Consider the following 18,213-nt stretch of genomic DNA (forward strand, 5'->3'; position numbering starts at 1 on the left):
CCACCAGGGAAGTCCCCAGATTAGATTTTTTTAATGTACTTCCATCTTGTTTCCTCAGTCCCTTCTTTTTGTTTATGGCTCTTCTCACCAGAACCTCTGACCCCAAGGCCTTCAGCCTGCCCTGAAGCACTCAGTGTTTCTCCCAAACTTCATCTGCCCCAAACTTTCTTTTCTTTAGGTGCTACCCTATCTGGGCTAGAAAGAAGGCAACCTGATTGAACTAATTAATGCTGATGTGTGAATGACTCTCAAGCCCTGTTACCCTCCCAGAGCTATCTGACTCTTTAACAGTGGATACTAGGAATCTTTGGTGGAATTCCAGGCAATAAAAATAAGGTCTTTGTGTATTTGTTTGTATAGGCCATTTGTAAGTCAAGAGTTGAGAAGGTGGGGCTACCCTGTCTGTGTTCCCCATTCAGACATATTTACTTTGTGACTTTGGTTAAGTAAATTTCTGCTTCCTATTTTTATGGCTGCTTACATTTCATATCATTAAAATACTGTTTGGAATTTGATGGACTAAACTGAGCTATGAATTTTTTTCTAATGAATTAAAGTAGAAAATTAAAAACCTGCTTCTTCAAAAAGAACTTATGACTCATTGTCCTAAGTAGAAGAAATCATGTATTAGTTCATCTCTTTCCTGATTGCTTCCTTTGAATGTTAAGTTGGTTGGATTACTCTATTTAGTTGTATAGTAAATGGGTAGTTATTTTCCTAAGAGAAACTAGTTTTTTTTTTTTTAATCATGCATAAAGTGTATTTCATGATTTGGATTAAATAAACTAATTTAATAGAAAAATTTGTTTACTTAGCTCCTCTTCCTTGAAGTACACTATTTCAAAACAAATAAGAATTATGTAATATGTCATAATGCTAATACCAGAAGTTTTAAGACCATAACAGTTGAAACTTTGAGAGGAAAGAGTAGTTCATTAGATCAGTGGTTCCCAAACTCAGGTCACCAGATTGGCCCTGGATAATTATATCATCGTCATCACCATCATCATGGTAATGTTTGTTAAGTATTTAATTTATAACAACCTCATATGAGATACTATTATCATCTCCATTTCATAGGGGAAGGCCCAGAGAGGTTAAGTAGCTTGTTCAAAGTTACTCAGATAATACGTAGTAAAGCCAGGATATAAACTCTGGCAGTTTCAAATTTCCTCCCTTCCCCTTCCCACCCAATTTTGATTCAGTAGGCCTGGAATGGGCCCTGGAATCAGTATTCAAATCCCCAGGTGATTCACAGGTTTGGGAACTCTCTCATTAAATGAATTAACTTTGCACTGGATAGCTAGTTCCTTACTCAGGTCTTAGAAACAATAGTTCATATGGCTGGTCAGGAGACAATATCCTTTCAAATTTGATTAGTAAACAATTTTGAACCTCTTCAGTGTTCTTCAGGCTCAGTGCTGAGGGGCCTGGTGAACCTCAGGAAATAGTGCCTGACCAAGGCACAGACCACGTAGTTTAAAGGCACATGTGAGAGGTTGGCAATCAGGGAGAGATCACCAAAGCCTGCGTAGAAGGTGCAAAGTAGGCTTCCTGAAAGTGGATGTGAGCTGGATATGAAAAAGGGAGTATGATTTGCAGATGTAGGAAAGGAGGAGGGACCATTTCTGTTTGTTTGGGGAACAAACAGAAGCAAGCATTCATAAATGGTGATTCAAGGCTGGTATTTGTGGGCCAACAGTACACTTAGCAGGATGGGATGAAATTGAGAATTCCTTTTGGGAAATGGCTGGAAATAAATTTGGAAAAGTAAGTTAGGACAAGATTATGGTCAACCTTAGGTGCTAGGTGAGAGTTTGGATTGAACCCTATAAACAATAAGGAGCCACTGAAAAGTTTGAAAGGACAAAGATTCAGTGATGAAGGTATCAGTATGGAAAAACCATTGGCGGTCAGTCACTACACAGGCTGGAAGGATAGAGCAGAGATGAGAACCAGGAAAACCATTCAGAAGGTTAAAGGGACAATACAGGTGTGGGAAAACATCATAGTAAAGGAGTGGATGTACCCGGACTTGGGAGTCACTGGATCAGGTTATGCCACTGATCAAACTGAGAGATTTGGAGCAAATTGCCTAGTATCTCTGAGTCTTGGGTTTTTCTTTGGAAAGTGGGTATGATGATGATAACGAATGCCCCCACAGACTGAGCCAAAATAGACAAAGGAGTTCTCTAGGACGGTGACTAGCTCTGAGATGCAAGGTCCATGGGTCAGTATTTTGAGTTTTCAGGCCCATAAGACTTTGAAAATGTCAGTGTTATCAACAACTAAATAGGGCAGTAAGTGGATTTCCACTGTATGGAAGATGAGGAAAGAAAGGGAACTAACACTTGCTGTTTCAGGAAGTATGCTGGAATTACAAAGGAATTACCCTTCACGACAACCTTATGAGGTAGGTATTTTAATCCCCATATAACAGTTGGCTTAACCAGAGCAAAAGATGGTGGTTTGAGTTTGAATATAAACCAAGGTCTACCTAAATCTAAAACGTGGGCTTTTTGAACTGCGTCATATTGTTTTAGACTGGTAAAGTTCTATTTTATTTCATTGGTTTTGGCCTAATATTCTAGTCTGAGACTATGTTGAATTTTTTTTTTCTGAATTTTGATTCTAACATCTATCAAGTTAGTTACCCCTCCAAACTTTGGGTCATCTGAAAGGGGGACAACATCAGTTTTGCTGAGATGGGGGAGAAAGATGGAGGAAGAATGTTTTGATGTGGAAAGAGAATAGATGGCCTTGGTTCATTAGGTTGGAGGCAAGCTTACCTGCCCAGAGTAGAAGTGGTATAGATGTAACCGGTTGTGAAGTGGACATAAAAGTCAATGGCGTAGGGGACTTCCCTGGTGGCGCAGTGGTTAAGAATCCACCTGCCGCTGCAGGGGACACGGGTTCGAGCCCTGGCCCAGGAAAATCCCACATGCCATGGAGCAACTAAGCCCCTGCACCACAACTACTGAGCCTGCACTCTAGAGCCCATGAGCCACAACTACTGAGTCTGCGTGCCACAACTACTGAAGCCCGCACGCCTAGAGCCCATGCTCCGCAACAAGAGAAGCCACCACAATGAGAAGCCTGCGCACTGCAATGAAGAATAGCCCCCACTCGCCGCAACTAGAGAAAGCCTGCACGCAGCAATGAAGACCCAGTGCAGCCAAAAATAAATAAATAAATTTATTTTTTTAAAAAGTCAATGTCATACTCTAAGAGCTAAGAATAATAGCGCAGATGAGTGAAGAGCAAAGGCTAGAAGGAAGTTAAGAACCAGGAACTGAGGTAATGAGAAGTGAGGAGGATGGTATAGGGGGACTAAATCCTTCTGTTAAGGAAAAAGAGAGGTTGGAAGAAAAAAACAGTAAAGAGAAAGTTGACCCACTCAGCTCATGTATTAGGTCTGGGAAGTCACAGGCAAGGAGACCATATTGAATGACGAGATGGGAGAGGGCAGATTAAGGGAAATTGGAGATGAGATACCTTGTCTGAGGAAAGCACAGGGAAGAAGTAAGGATCTAAGAGAAGCCATATACCTACAGTGGAAAGCATTGTCTGCAGGGACAAGCCTTCCATTTGTACCTTCAATCTTACCATGTGCCCACAAAAAAGTTAAATGCATCCAAGTTTCTTTTGAATATTTAGAAGTATATGGTATAAACCAAGAATTTAAAAATCCTCGCACAGACTGAGATCACGTACTTCGGTGACAAGTATAGACAAATGCCATATTTTTAAAGATACTTAAGAGATGCTGACAAAAGACCACTTTTTAATAGGAGGAACCACATCTAGTAGTGGGATATTTCTTCTAAGAGAAACCCATATTCCTCAGGAAAGAGAGGACTATGGGGGTAGGCCTCTGCTCTGGGCCTAGGATTTCCACCCCAAGGTGATACTTAATGTTTTAGTTTGGAGCAAAACAGGAAGTTAACATTCATCAAGTCTGTTGCCCAGACAATCTGAAATCCCTCCCCGCTTGTTCATGGACCACGGGCATGAAAGCAGAAGCCCCTCCAAGTCCACGCTTCTCACCTGTGTCACCGTAGGCAGCCAGGTGGCTATTTGTGCTGCCAAAATTTGTATTTCAAGTACCCAATTGTGAGTTAATTTCACTTGAATGCGGTGAACTACTCCAGACCCCACGTGAAAACAATCCTATAGTCACATCTCATCCCATCCATTTATGTAAAATCTTCAGTTTCATTCTTGATTTGTCTTTACAGAGATTAATGGTAAAGGGAATCTTTATCAACATTTGCCTAAAAAACAGTCGGTTAAAGAGTTTGAAGAGGGAAGCTAGTTTTGGTTTGATTTTAAAGAAACAGAGGGAGAGAGGCGCCGAGGAGCTCGGGCTTTCAGGTGCGGATCGCCGAGGCCCGCAGGTGTCCTGGGGCTCGAGAATGGACGACACGTTTCTCTCTAGTCTGTACCTGCTTTTCAGGGCCACTCGCCCATCTCAGACTTTATCAGTCGGTCGGGTTATGGCTTTTGGTTATTCTCCCAGCCGGGGAGGCAGATCCACCGGGTGCAGTTGTGATCCGTGTCGGTTCAGGGCGTGTGTGCGCGCAGGAGGGGGGCAGGAGGGGGTGTGTAAGACCCCCTCCTCCGGGGTGTCTTGGGGCAGTTTCTCCCCAGGCTGCTGCCCCGACCTAAGAAGGTGACCCCTCCTCGTTCGGCCCGAAGTGGCGGGAAGCCGGGTCCTTAGAGGCGGCCGCTAGGAGAGGGAGGCTGTAAAACCTGGAGGAGGATCCGCTGCGCCCGGCCAGGGAGGGCGCCGGGGTTCGGGGCCAGGCGCCGCGGGCTTTCAGGTAAAGAACAGCCCCGCGAGCGGGTCCTCGGTGGCGCTGGGGGGCCGGGGGCCGGGGCCGCGGCGGGCGGGAGGTTTCCGGGCCCCTCCCGCGCCGCGGGCTGGTGGGGAGATGGCGGCGACGGTTTCCCGGTTCCCCCGCCCCGGACGCCGATGGCGGTGCGTTCCGGCCCTCCCCCACCAGCTTCTCCCCCACGGGAGCCGTAGCCGGTGAGGCCGGGAGGGCGGGGAGGAAAGGCTAGAGGGCGGAGGTTGCGTGGTGCAGGCGGCGGCGGCGGCGGCGGCGGCGGCGGGAGGAGGGCCGGCGGGCGGGCAGGGAGGAGGAGGAGGCGGGAGCCGTGTCGCACGCAGCTCCAGGCGGGGCAGCCCCGGCGGCTGAGGGACGCGGCGAGACCTTGGCGGGACGGGGATTTAACCGGGGCCGGGCCCAGCGACCAGGTGGAGACGTCGCCGGAGCCATTTAGGCACCCGGGAAATGCGGGTGAGTGTCGACGGCCCCGGGGCCGAGGAGAGTCGGCGGCGCAGGCCCGGCCCGGAGCCGCGGTGTCGCAGTGACTGGGGCCGCGGCGGCCGAGCCCAAGCGCCGGGCGAGGCCTGAGCCGCCGAGCCGCGGCTGGGCGGAATGGCGGCTGGGCCGGGGGACTCGTGGGCGGAGGGCGCCGGTGGCGGGAGGGGAGCGCGCGGCCCGGCCCTGAGTCACCCCGGCCGGCTCGGGCCTGGCCGGGCCGCGGCCCCGGACGCGGGCACGGGGCGGTCAGGCCCGGACTACGCACTGGGAAAAAGCCCGATTCATGGCGCCCGCCCCTTTCCCAGCGCGACCGGGCTCGGGCCGCGGAGCCGGGCCGGCGGGCGGCCCCGGGCGGCCGGGCGTGCGAGCCTCGCCTCGCCTCTCCTCGGGCGGCGACCCCCGCGGAGCGCCCGGACCCGTGCCCTCTCTCCCTCGCCCCCTCGGGATCACTTCTCCCCCGAGCGTCGCTTGCCCCGGACTCGTGCTCTCAAGTAAAGTACTGGGTTCGCGCGCAGAAGGAGCCGTGGAGCCGGGCTCTCTGCTTTCCGGTTCCCTGCCCGCGGCTCCCGGGTTCCTCGCCCGCATTGTTGTGACTGTGCGGGGCGCTATTATTGGGTAATAGTCGCCCCTTTGCCCCGTTCTCTTGGGGGAGCGGGCCGGGGAGGCGCGCAGGGATGCGAGTGCGGCGGCCGAACGGGACGGAGCCCCCCGGCGCCGGCCGAGCGCCCGCGAGTCGGGCCCGGCCTGCTCCGCCGCCTCGGCGCGTCCCCGGCCCTGCGCCCGGCGGGAGCGCGCGCTGACCCCGCAGGTAACCCGGGCGCCGGCCGCCGGCCGCCGCCCGCGTGCAGGGGTCGCCCCGCGCACCCCTGCCTCCGCCCGGGTGTGCTGTAGGCCGAGTGCTGGTTCGGGGAGAAACGCTTGGTGAGCATTCCTTGAGACTAATCCCCCAAAGTTCGGGGTTTTCTCCCTTTAACGAGCTGTCTGCCAAAAAGAGGATCCTCTTTTCCGATTGGATCCCTGTTGTTGCTCGTAGCTCGCAGTTGGGGTTAGTGGTGAGGGTGCAAATGGGGAATTGTAGTTAACTTAACTCAAGTATTTATTTGCTCTGTGTAATTGCCCTTCCCCGTAGGGGCATTAAAACAGTCCAAGTTAGGAGTGGAGTAGTCACGCAGTTTTGGAAATACACTCGTCGGAGTCACAGAAGGGAACTAAATTCACTTTACTTTACGACCCCAGCTTCTAGGACCTCGGCATATCTTAACACGCTGCAAAAGCGTGTGCAGTTTTAAGGTTAACACTTCATTTTGTGGCCACTCCGTCTACCCGATTTTCCGAAATCCTGGAGCGTTTGTGGGTTGTGTAGCAAAATAGGGAATGCTGTTTAAAAAAGAGCAATATTTTGTCTAAAAAAAAAAAAAAATTGGACATGACGTTTTCTTGATCTAAAAGTGTTCTTGGATATTAGAAAAAAATTTACTTGAACGTTCTATTTGTTGCTTTCCATGGTAAGTCGAAATAGTTGCATGGCATTTCAGATTCCGAAGCATGCAAACAGGAGACTGGCTTGCTTTAACTCTATTATGACCATTTTTGGAGGTTTCGAGAGAGAATGCTCATTAAGCTGGAGAGGGGTGGCTGAAACACTGTCTAAAAATATTTAACTTTTTTTTGTCATTGGAGTCATCTTTTAAAAACTTATGTTACAAAAAACCCCACAAAAAGCAAAAAACACCTTTAGCTGTAGTAGTAGGGTTTCTCACCGATTTGTAGTATCCTCTGTGTCTTAGGGCCACCGGCTCAGGTCCTTGCTGGTACACCCCCTTTCCTACCGCCCACCACCTCGGGGAACTAACAGCCCAGTGAATGCCTGGGCCGATTCTGCAGTTTGCTTAGATATTACAGCCCCGTCGACTCCTTTGCCTGTTGCTGAATATTACCTTCTAGAGATAATTAACTTAGTCTTGGTTGCCAGTGCAGCCTTACTTCCCATACTTTTCTGACTGAATTGCTTGAAGGCAGGAGATACTCCTTCTGTATTTTTGCATCCCCAAAGTAAATAGCATAGACCTTTGTCATGGGTACCTCAGTTGTTTTTTGCGTGAATAAATCTGGAATAATTCTAACTTACACCGAGTGTTTTGACTACCTCCGATTTTGGCTACAGAAGCAGTCACTGCGCTTCCATCGGGTAAGAATGCAAGCAAGCTTAATCATAATTGTTACTACTGCACCCCAGGAACTACCACAGTGCCCCGACAGAAAAAATGCTCAGGTTTTCTTCAGCTATGGCAATCCAGGAAAGTGCCAAGAAAACAAGTTGTGAAACTTTAATTTGCTTTTTTTTTGTTTCAAAACTAGTTTTAAGGTACAGATTTCTAAAATGTGTGTGTGTGTGTTCTTAAACAAGATTGAGGTCTTTCCCCTCAGGTTAAATGTTGCAGCCTTACCTTTGAAGTGAAATCCTTTGGTGAGTTAAGGCTCTTCCCTGTTGGAGAGATGATGCAAATGCAGTGGTGGTACTGGAGCCCGAGTGACCTTTCTCACAGGAGAGACCTCTCTTGGGTCCTTGAGGGCCTTTTATCAGAAGTTCACGCCCAGTTTGCCCAGCAGGCGTAGTATGCCTTTCTTTCAGCAAGGAAAGGTCCAAGGAATGTGGTTTTGGATTGAGGAGTAGTTACTTGCCATCCTTCAAGTTGAAAATTAGGGCCCAAAAAAACATAGTGTGTTTGTGTTTTATTCCTCGCTGTTTCAGCCCTGCATAGGTTCCAAGGCCATGGGCTTTCTACCTCAGCAATTGAGTCTGGAATAAGATGTCTTTTGGGGACCATTGGCTGAATTTTGACCTTGTCTTTCAGGTATGCCTGGAGAAAAGAATGTACCATTTTTAAGGACCAATTTGAAGTTTACCTTGTTTTTTTGTTTGTTTCTTTGGGGGGGAGGGATATCAGGTAGTTTCTCAACAAATTCTCTTCTTTCGTTTGCCTTTCAAAACTGAGAAGTGAACATGAAATGAGGAATAAATCAAATTTAAATAAAACCTTAGGTTTATTACTAAGGATTTAAGCTCTTTGTTTATAATGTGTCCATTTAATAATGCACACTATAAACAGAATTATTATATTTGACGGCTTTTAAATTTTTTATTCACAGGGATATAGCTTCTGAAAGAGATGTGTGTGTGATTTATTCATGTATTTTTGCTGAGGTGTAGAAGATGTTGCTTGGGAGAGACGACATGGGATCTGGTTTGAACTTAACTTTGCTGAGCCTTTTTTTCCTCATTTATAAAGTGAGATGGTTTTTAATTGACTCTTAAGTTTTCTTCAGGCCCTCAACGTCTGGGTTCCATGCGAATGACATAGCTTCTAACGTTAACAACATTTGAGGAACCATCCTATAAAGCGTAATCTTACTCGTGTTTGAGAAGCAGGGTTGTGAAGCCTAGGCTTGGCGGTCATTTAAATGTTTTCCTTTGAGACTCTGGGATCAAGTGAGCAGAGTCTCCTGGCAGCTTCCCCATCACTGCAGCGCCGGTTCCCAGAATTGGCCTTGCTGCCCTTTCCTCATGCTCTCCCTCTGTCTCGAGTATCGTGTCCCCTTCCCGTCACCTGACAGACTCCTGCTGCTTTGGAAAGGCTCCTCTCAGGTCCTGATGCTCCATCCGGGTGGGAGCCTTCCCTGGGGTCCCGTGAGGCCCCGCCCGGGTCACTGTCCTAGCAGTTAACCTTGGACTAGACTTGTGGTTCCTTTGGAATAGACAGACCTCCTGTAGGGCCGGGACCTTGTGACGGGCGGGTGTCCCTGTGCCAGTGCGCTGCCTGCTGCAACTCGTGTAACTCACACTTTGTTCACGATCATCGACCCACTTAAAATCTTGACCAGGCCCCAGAGTGTGGTGCTGTTGTTCAGTCCTCTGACGGCGTCGGAGAAGCAGCTGAGGCTTTGGGTGGTTGAGATCAGGCCTAGGGAGTGGTGAGGCCTGGGTTAAAACATGACAGGGAGACTCCAGGGCTCCAGCTTTTAACCGGATGCTCCCAAAGTGTCTAATTTATACGAAGGTGGAAGAGGAGAAGAGAGCAAAATTGAAATGCTTTCAAGATTGGTATCTTATCGTTGATAATTAGGACCGAATTCATTATGCAGAACTGGGTTGCCTACCAAGAATGAGCTTATTCTTCTTGGTCTTTTAGTAACTGGGGGACATTGAAGGGGAGTAATTGGGCGCTGATGGGACAGAAAGGAACAGTTCTGGAACTTTGGGACTATTGTTAAGTTGGTGTGATGTGACTCACTGGCCTTAAATTTATGAAACCGTTTAAGACTGTTCGTATCTAACAAGCTACGATTTTTAAAAAAGGCCTGTGTCAGAAAATACTTTGGAAAACAGATTGTATGAAATGTGTGCTTAAAATGTGTATGTACTAGTGAAAATATTTAAAGTAGTAAAGATGGTTGTAATTTTAGGATGATGAACTTGTGTGTTTTTAAAATGTCTCCCCCACCCAAGTTTTTATCTTTTTAAGAAATTTATTTATTTATTTATTTTATTTTTGGCTGCGTTGGGTCTTCGTTGCGGTGCGCTGGCTTCTCATTGCAGTGGCTTCTCTTGTTGCAGAGCATGGGCTCTAGGCACGCGGGCTCAGTAGTTGTGGCTCACGGGCTCTAGAGCACAGGCTCAGTAGTTGTGGCGCACGGGCTTAGTTGCTCCGTGGCATGTGGGATCTTCCCAGGCCAGGGCTCGAACCCGTGTCCCCTGTATTGGCAGGCAGATTCTTAACCACTGTGCCACCAGGGAAGCCCCCCACCGAAGATTTTAAGAACCAAAAGATAATACAAATGATCTCAGGATGGAGGAAACCTCTCAGCATAACACCGAAAGTAGGAACTGTAAAGGAAAAGGCTCTTTTCATTACTTTAGAATAATTAAACTTCTGCAGGTTAAAATGCCATAAACAGAATTAAAAAGCAAATGACAAACTGAAAGAAATGTTGTAACTTACAAGTAAATTTATTTTGCTTACTATAAAAAGAGGACTTATAAAACTAAGGTAAAGACAACGCCCTCCCCTCCCCCGTGGGGAAAAAAATGAGCAAACTGGTAATTTTTAAAAGAAGGATCAAGAAACAAAAAAATTTCAGCTTTACTAGCAGTACTCTTAGAAAAGTAAATCAGTGAGATACTGTTTTTAAAAACTTGGGCATAGATTGAAAAATAAGCCACTTCTGGTGAGGGTATGGAGAAATGAGTCCATCCATTCATTGCCTGAAAAAGAATGATTTTTCTGAGAGAACTATGTAAAAAAAAGAAAAAAAATATATATGTATTTATACACTTTGAAATAGCTAATCTACTTTTAAGGATTTAGTCTAAGAAAATATAAAAAATGATTGATTAGTATTCTATCATGGGTACACTATTATTTAATGCTTTCTTACTGAGCATTTGTTTTCAGGTTTTGCTATTAAGGATTATGATCTCAGCATTTTTAGATAAATCTTTGCATTTCTGTAATTCTGTATTCAGTGAGACAAAAACATGCTGTAAAGCAGTACATGTAATGTTTAAATTTTTCTTTTTAGTGTGTATGTACATTTTTTTAAAGGATAATAAGCCAAAATGTTTTTAGTGATTATCTCTGAATAGTGGAATTATGGGTTATTTTTAGTTTATTCTTTTGGTTTTTATTTTTTCATCCAACTTTCTACAGCACACATGTATTTATAATGCAGTGGGTTAGCTTATGAAGACAAAAGACAATAGAAGCAGTGAGCCTGCTTCCGAGCAAGATGTTTCGGCTCACTCAGTTCAGTGCCGGAATCACTCTGGTGTTTGCTTTATTTGCAGGTCCCTTGCCAGGTGTGTTGACACGTAGGGTAAATATCTGACTCTCAACCCTCAGGTTCTCCTTGCAGCTCATCTTCCCATCCCCCCATCTTAATCCTTCAGCTGCTTCACTCAAGTTTCACAGCCTCCATGAAAACTGTCTTAATCTCATGAACCTCGTTTATGTTTTGTCATTTTGTTGAATTACAGCAGTGGATTATGTACTAGTGAATTGTCTTCAGTGTGGAAGTTTCCTTTTCTTAGAGATGCTGTGAACTTCCTGTCCTTTTTTGCTAACTTTACAACTCCTAGCAATAGTAGATGGATGTTCAAACCTGTCATCATTACGCCTAAGAATGTAAATTTGCTAAAAATTAGAAAAAGTAAATTCTTTTGACACGTTTTGTGCTGTAGCCTGGAACATTGAAACGTTACTATTGATTTAAGAAACGTATTCTAAATGACACAGATTAGGGATACTTTTGGCCATCTGAGAAAACAGGTGCACAGAACGTGTCCCCTATTAGCTAACATAGTTAAGTGTGCCTGGGCAGCTTCCAGAAGTCAGGACGTGGGAGAAAAGCCAGGGAGCTCAGAGCCCCCTTCCTGCAGTGGGGAGGGAGGCCTGCTCTGGTCAGACTGGAAGGAAAGGTTTGAAATCGTGGATGAGGCCTGAGAAACCGGAGACTGCGGACTTCAGTCCCAGCTGGAGGCCTTTCCCCTCCCCGAGCCCTGAGTTTGTCTTTGGGAACTAGGGGACTTCAGTTTGGGGGAGGGTGGAGAAAAAAAAAGTCCAAGAGTGATTTCTTCTGACTTCTCCGGTCTTACAGAATCATCTTGCCTGTGGTAATAACCACTATTCCTCGGCGCTTAGAATGTGCCAGAGACTGGGCTGAATCCACTTTGGCGGCTTTGGAGCTCTTCCCCCTCAGCTTTCTGCTTCTTGCAAATAAATGCCTCATTTTGGACAGAAGTCTTTCCTTCACTTCCCAGGGTGAAGGTAGCCTTGGACACTCGGTGCAGGAATGGTTCACTAGTCAGTCATCAGATAGAGACGCCTGGAACCAGAGGGTGATTAACGTCTACCCACAGGGGACCCAGAAGTCAGAAGGGAGGGCTTAGGGGTGCTGAAGACGCCTGGCCTGATGACCAGTTTTGCCGCCGTTACTCCTCAGTGGTACCTTTGCAAGCGTCCTGTGTGTCGGTGTCTTTGTCCTGTGCAGGATGTTGTGTTTTTGAATGTCTGCAGTTTAACTGGGGCATTTATGGTGAAGCCTGTCACGCCTGTCATCACTTGACATTATGAAGCTTTGTTGAGTCACTATTATTTTTATAATAAAGGAGCTCAGCTTTACCACTCCCTGCATTTTCAGTAATTTTTTATTTGCTTAGAGCAGTATTTGCCCACCTATGTTCTGTGACATGGAAGATGTTGGAGTGGAAGGGAAGATCTGTGAGTAAATACATTTAGGAAACGCTAGGTTGCATATTGAGGGGCTTTTAATATGTTAATGTGCATTGAGGGTCTTATAGGGAGACATCTATTTTACAGAGACTGTGTATCTTACAGGATATGTGTGTGTATGTACTTGTGTATGTATGTAAGGTGTACCCTTAGTTTAATAATAGCCTTTGGGGGAAGAAAACCCAACTACCATGTTAAAGAGTGTGTTTTGTTTTGTAGAGCACATACTGATTTTAGAATCAGAGATGTGAAAAATGGCATGCCATGCCGTAGAGGCGTGGTCTGGAGTAAACGGCTGTGTTCGCTTCTTCCCTCTTCAGTGGAGCGTTGATGAGCATCTGGAAACACCAGTGTTCTCGGGAGTAGTGTGGGAAGTGCCGCGGAGATCGGGATCCTCATGGGTGCGGAGTTAGACGTGTAGCTGTCTAGAAATGGTTCCTGCTTCAGTTTATTCCTGGTCTAAATATAAACCCTAAATGCTATCACAGGAAGTCTCTAAGAAATTTTTTTAAGCACGTGGACCAGCATTAATCTATCCTCACTACTGAGGACCCAAACAGCAGGATCAAAGCACACATGGTTCACATTTTCTTGGAGGTGTCATATGTTGAAAGCACTTTTTAAACCTGGAAAATGCTGGTTGGTAACATTAACTACAAAGATGTGTCAAAATTTTTAAAGTCTAAACTGCCAGAGTTTTCAAAGCACTTCAGTCCATTGAGACTCAGACTTGGCTTCTCTTCGTTCAGGTTCTGTTAGATTCTTTCCTGTTATTTTAAATGGGTTCCCCTGCATGTCTCGGGCTCAGTGATTTCCAGAGTGTGAACACCGTTTGCATGATATGTTTGGAAAGTGTAACCAGGTCTATTTTCTAGAGCGTTTTGGCCCCTTTAAGGAGGGGATGTAACATGCAGTGTTTTCCAAGCTTCTGGACCAGGTTCGCATCCTTTTTTCTTGAGTCATCTCTTGGCCTTAGCTTCTGTGGAGAATACTTTGCTCTTCTGGTTATGTCTTCTTCTCTAAATGGACGCCCAGGAAGTACCTCTGGGACCTGATTCTCCGTTCTAGTCCACTTTGCTGTGGGGTTTTTCAGTTCTGTTTCGGCCGGAGCGGTTCTGACAGTTCTCGCTGGCAGCTGGTTGCCTCCCAGCTGAGCCCCAGTGGCCTCTCTACCTGCCCGCAGGGCTTCCCCGTGGCCCACCTGCCCTCCCCACCGTCGCAACCTCCCCAGACTGATCTCATTTGCTCCCCAAGCCACGTCCAGCTTCTCTGTTTCGAGCCTTCTCTCTGAGACTGTGATGTTCCGTATTAGTCACTACCGAGTATTATTAGTTCCTCCTTCAAAATGCCCTGTCTCCATCCCTCCCTCGTCTGGTTCTGTCACCAGCTCCTGTTGCCTTGTGTTCAGGATTTTTCATGGCTCCCTGACTGCAGAGTCTGCCCCCAGCGGGTGTTGGCGTCACCACGACAGGCAGGAGTGGGCTCCGCTCTCCGTCCTCGCCAGCCCTTCAGTACGTCCCATCTCATCCCCTTAAGCTCAGAAAATACTGCAAGCCGGGCCGTGTGCTCGGTGCTGATCCGCGGCACTTCTCACTTGAAAGCGGCTGGTGTGGGTGCCGGTTCTTTGGCGTGTCCTCCTTCTTCCAACCTTCTACCCATAAAAGTGAGATTTCAGTAAAGCAGACCAGTTTGGGGAAGTTCTGTTAATTTTGAGATTTAACCTATAATAAATTATAAATGAGAAATTTTCTTTTGATAGGCTGATTTATGGAAACAGTCTATGACTAAAGAAGTCACAGGTTCTAACCAACAAACCATATGTTACACCGTTTCATTCTGAAAGTATGGATGTGGTGTAAGATGAATATCCACTGTTGCTTTTTATGGTAGATTTATAGGTGAGTGAGTGTGTGTCTAACTAGGATGGTGGATTCCCTTAATAGTTGTAAAAAATGATTTTAAAACACATTCAGATGACTCCCTTGGCAGCAGTTTTACATTAAAAAGAGGGTTTTTCCCCCCAAAATGCAGAGGCAGATTTGTGTGTTTTGTGGGCAGTCTAGTGTAGACTAAGTGAGTATAAGTGCATACTCGGGGTTTGTGATCTGAAAAAAATTAGTCCTAAAATGTGCTTCTTTCTATAGTTCGTTGCATTTATACAGTACTTTGCAGAAGTTGATTTATTTGCAAAGTTTTGATGTCTAAATTTTATTGTAAAAATTGGATCATGTTTGTGAAGCTCAAGTCTTCTAAAGTGCCTATTTTTTATATAAATGAGTTCTTGTTAAACTGTGGAGGAAATCTGCATTTTGTGATTTTGATGTTCTTTTAAAAAATACTATATTTTCAACTGGGAGCATGATTGGATGGTTTTCAAAATAAGGTATTTGAAGCATAAGCTTGAAAACCTTGCTTGAGAAAATATACGCAAGTTAATGAAGTAAATTATGTGAAATCAAGAATTTTGACAGACGTTTCTCTGAGGCTTCTCCCACCAAACAAGCTTGACTGTAAAGATGATGGTAGTGCCCCAGTCGCAAGTAGTGTATTGATAGAAATCTACCAGTCTCAATATGTAGGATGTTCTTTATTCTTATTTAAAATATGAGGTTTAATTACTGTAGAAGTGAAATGAGCTGCTTTTGTCTCTTCTGCCCCTAAACAGTAACCGAAAAAGCCACTACTTTTATAGTGACCATAAAAACAAGTTGTGCAGATTATGAAGGAAATTCACTACAGGTTTTTGCAACTAAAAAGAAACATCATGACTAGGACCAGTTCAGCTGAAAAAAAAAACACAAGTGAAAAATGCTAGACGCTTCCGTCAGTTTCAGAGTCATTTTCTTAGGTGAGGCTGTTACACGTTTTACCAGACTTTTCCCCTTGTTATAGGTGTGGCCAGATTGTTCTCAGTCGGAGTGGGGAGCAAGATTTTTTAACCACCCCCGCCCCCCGGAAAGGAAAAAACCTCCCTTATCGGAGGTTATCAGATGGTACGTTTTCATGAACTCAGAAGACGCACTCAGATAATTGAGAGACTGAATTTAATCTGTTTATCCTTGACAGGTGCTAAAGCCAAGGTTTAAAAGCACACTTTTGTGTATTATGTACCTCCTCATACCCTTTCCCGGATATTTAGAAGTCTCTTGACTACTTGCTGTTGTCGTAGCTAGTAAGGACACTTTCAACAGGATGCTTTTTATCAAGTCCGCACTGCACGTGTGCACGGGGTGGGGCTGGGTGCAGACCCCCAGCAGCGGTAGGTGCCTCTGGCTCTTCATGACCCCGCGTGGCCAGAAGCACCATCCAGGCGCCTAAAAGAGGGTGCCGCCAGATTGCTCTCGTACCTTCAGTAAGGTGAATGAATTGGTAAACTGTATTCAAAACGTGAAAGCTCCAAATCAAATGGAGTGTAGAGGTGGGGCTGTTTATTCTTTTTGAACCAATTTGTAGTGAAGTGGGAAGTGTCTTGAAAATTCACTTAGCTAGAGGGAGCTGCTGGTCTCAGAATTTGTTTTTAATTTTATTTGGTTTTGGCTGTGTTGGGTCTTCGTTGCTGCGCACGGGCTTTCTCTAGTTGCGGTGAGCGGTGGCTGCTCTATGTTGCGGAGCACGGGCTGTACTCGTGCGGGCTTCAGTAGTTGTGGCTCGCGGGCTCTAGAGCGCAGGCTCAGTAGTTGTGGCGCACGGGCTTCGTTGCTCCGCGGCATGTGGGATCTTCCCGGACCAGGGCTCGAACCTGTGTCCCCTACATTGGCAGGCAGATTCTTATCCACTGTGCCACCAGGGAAGTCCCCTGGTCAGAATTTTTGAACTTAAGATAATTTATTTGTATTAGTGGGAAAAAAAGTAATGAAAAGCCTTGAAAACCCAGATTAGATGAATGATCTTGTTTGCTTAGTGATGTGGTAACTTTCAAAATCTGCTGACTTAGCAGATATTATTTCAGGGCCTGGCATTCACCAACTACAGGGCAAACCGTGGCCACACAGGAGGGAAATCTGCACATTAGTTGAACAGAATTGTGGGAACTGTGAGTTGAAACATTTCATTGAAACGAAAGTGACAGCGTGTGTGGTAGAACAGTGCGTCCTTTACTGAAGCAGGATCCTCACCAGGAGTGGGAGAGACCTGCCATCTGCATGTGACATGTCATTCTGTCTCCCCAGCTGAAGGTCCGTGTCCAGATTTCCACCCTCGGTGGCCTGAAGGTGTTTCCTGTACCACCAGCATCCTGGTCATCTCAGGAGTGAAAACGACTTGCTGTCTGTGTCTGCCTGTCTGTTGTTAGGCTGGGTCCTGATGGCGCTGCGGCACCAAGACAGGAGAGAGACGCTGGGGTGCCGGTGCGGAGGGGGAGCTCCGCCGTAGCAGGCTTCCAACCTCAGTGGATTCGCTGAAACAGCAGCTCACCCACTAACTAGGGTGAGGAACGGTTTTCAAGCTGGTATTTTAGAGCATTCTACTATGTGTATTTGGTGGTGGAATGAAAGATCCAGATGAACTTTAAGAACCAGTGAAATTTCAAAGAAAATCTGAACTTTTACAACTGCTTCTGTCTGGATCCCCAGGTCCGTCAGAATACAAGGTTCCCTGTCTTCTGATGATGGGTCCACTTTGGTGGGAATTTGGGAAGTACCCCTGGTGTTATGTTATCCAAGGGTATTGTGCAATTTTCAGGCGACATTACTTTACTTCATTTTGACTTACACGCTAGCTTTGACATTTCCCCCTGAGAATTTTTTTGTTGTTTTATTTAAGTACCCTGTTAGGAATTTTGAGGACATCTGATAACCTTTGTTGAAGTGTTAATATGAATAGTAGCAAATACTTACTGTGTGTCTGGTACCCTTCTAAACAGCTTATTTACATAACTCATCTATACCTGCCCACAACCTTATAAGATAGGTACTGTTATTGCCCCCATTATATATATGTCTGTCTGTGTTATAATTACAGATAATTATAGGCACAGAAGTTAAGGAATCTGCTCAAGCTCACACAGGCTGTGAGTTGAGGAACCAGAACTTGGGCGTCCCCTCAAACATCCACATGCACTTATAGATTAACTATTTGAAATAGTCATGTCACTGTGTAATGTCACTCTGTGCTTCTTGAATTGTTTCTACAGTAAGAATTGCATTTTGTAGGTTAACTCTGTACATACACAGACATAACTGAATTAAAGATGCACTGAGCAGTACTGATGTTCTATGAGCTCTTCTCTTTTTCACTCTTTTGAAAAGTTCTGGTTACCATTTACTAAGCTGATTTCATGGCCCACACGTTAATGGATTGCAGTCCTCAATTTGAAAAATATGCATGGTGTAGATAGTGATCAAATGTAATACTGTTTTTCCTTGTTTTAAAGTGAACGAAAATGCTTGGAAATGAAATACGTGCAAGCACCAAGCTAGATCATTGAATAAATGTCCCTATAAAAGCATTGTGCTGAAACTGAGAGCGGAAATTCGGTCCTTAACAGTTAAAGCTAGTTTATATGGACGAGCCAGTCAGTCTGCATAGCACCTGTCAAATATTAAGTGGTTATGGTCACCTTCAAGCTTCCTAAAGCAATTTATACCAGTGATGCT

At 45.7% G+C, this 18,213-nt stretch overlaps 2 protein-coding genes across 5 annotated transcripts in view; both read left to right on the forward strand.

The window, feature by feature from the left end:
• Window positions 1–4,803: 4,803 nt before the first annotated feature.
• CUL1 (cullin 1) overlaps window positions 4,804–18,213 on the forward strand; it is a 110,075-nt gene continuing 96,665 nt past the window's right edge. The window contains exons 1-2 of one of the 4 annotated variants that reach the window (XM_082400486.1): window positions 5,133–5,303; window positions 16,789–17,044. The gene's annotated coding sequence lies outside the window, so the exon portion shown is untranslated. Of the gene's footprint in view, window positions 4,824–4,900; window positions 5,033–5,132; window positions 5,304–16,788; window positions 17,045–18,213 lie in introns of those variants that run through there. The other 3 variants (XM_082400487.1, XM_082400488.1, XM_082400485.1) reach the window with 3 other exon arrangements.
• LOC309632714 (uncharacterized protein) lies at window positions 5,311–16,779 on the forward strand. Its single transcript, XM_082400501.1, has 2 exons — window positions 5,311–5,821; window positions 12,839–16,779. Exons 1-2 carry the CDS (start codon window positions 5,445–5,447, stop codon window positions 12,948–12,950), a joined length of 489 nt encoding a protein of 162 aa, XP_082256627.1. The 5' UTR covers window positions 5,311–5,444; the 3' UTR covers window positions 12,951–16,779.

Source organism: Balaenoptera borealis (genome assembly GCF_965194805.1).
Source record: "Balaenoptera borealis genome assembly, chromosome: 7".
NCBI classification, from domain to species: Eukaryota; Metazoa; Chordata; class Mammalia; order Artiodactyla; family Balaenopteridae; genus Balaenoptera; species Balaenoptera borealis.

Excerpts from the sequence above, each read along its gene's own strand:
- LOC309632714 (XM_082400501.1), top strand. The coding sequence starts at position 5,445 with ATGGCGGCTGGGCCGGGGGACTCGTGGGCGGAGGGCGCCGGTGGCGGG. Across the intron at positions 5,822-12,838 it reads CCCCGGACTCGTGCTCTCAA|AGCACATACTGATTTTAGAA; the intron begins GTAAAGTACTGG and ends TTTGTTTTGTAG.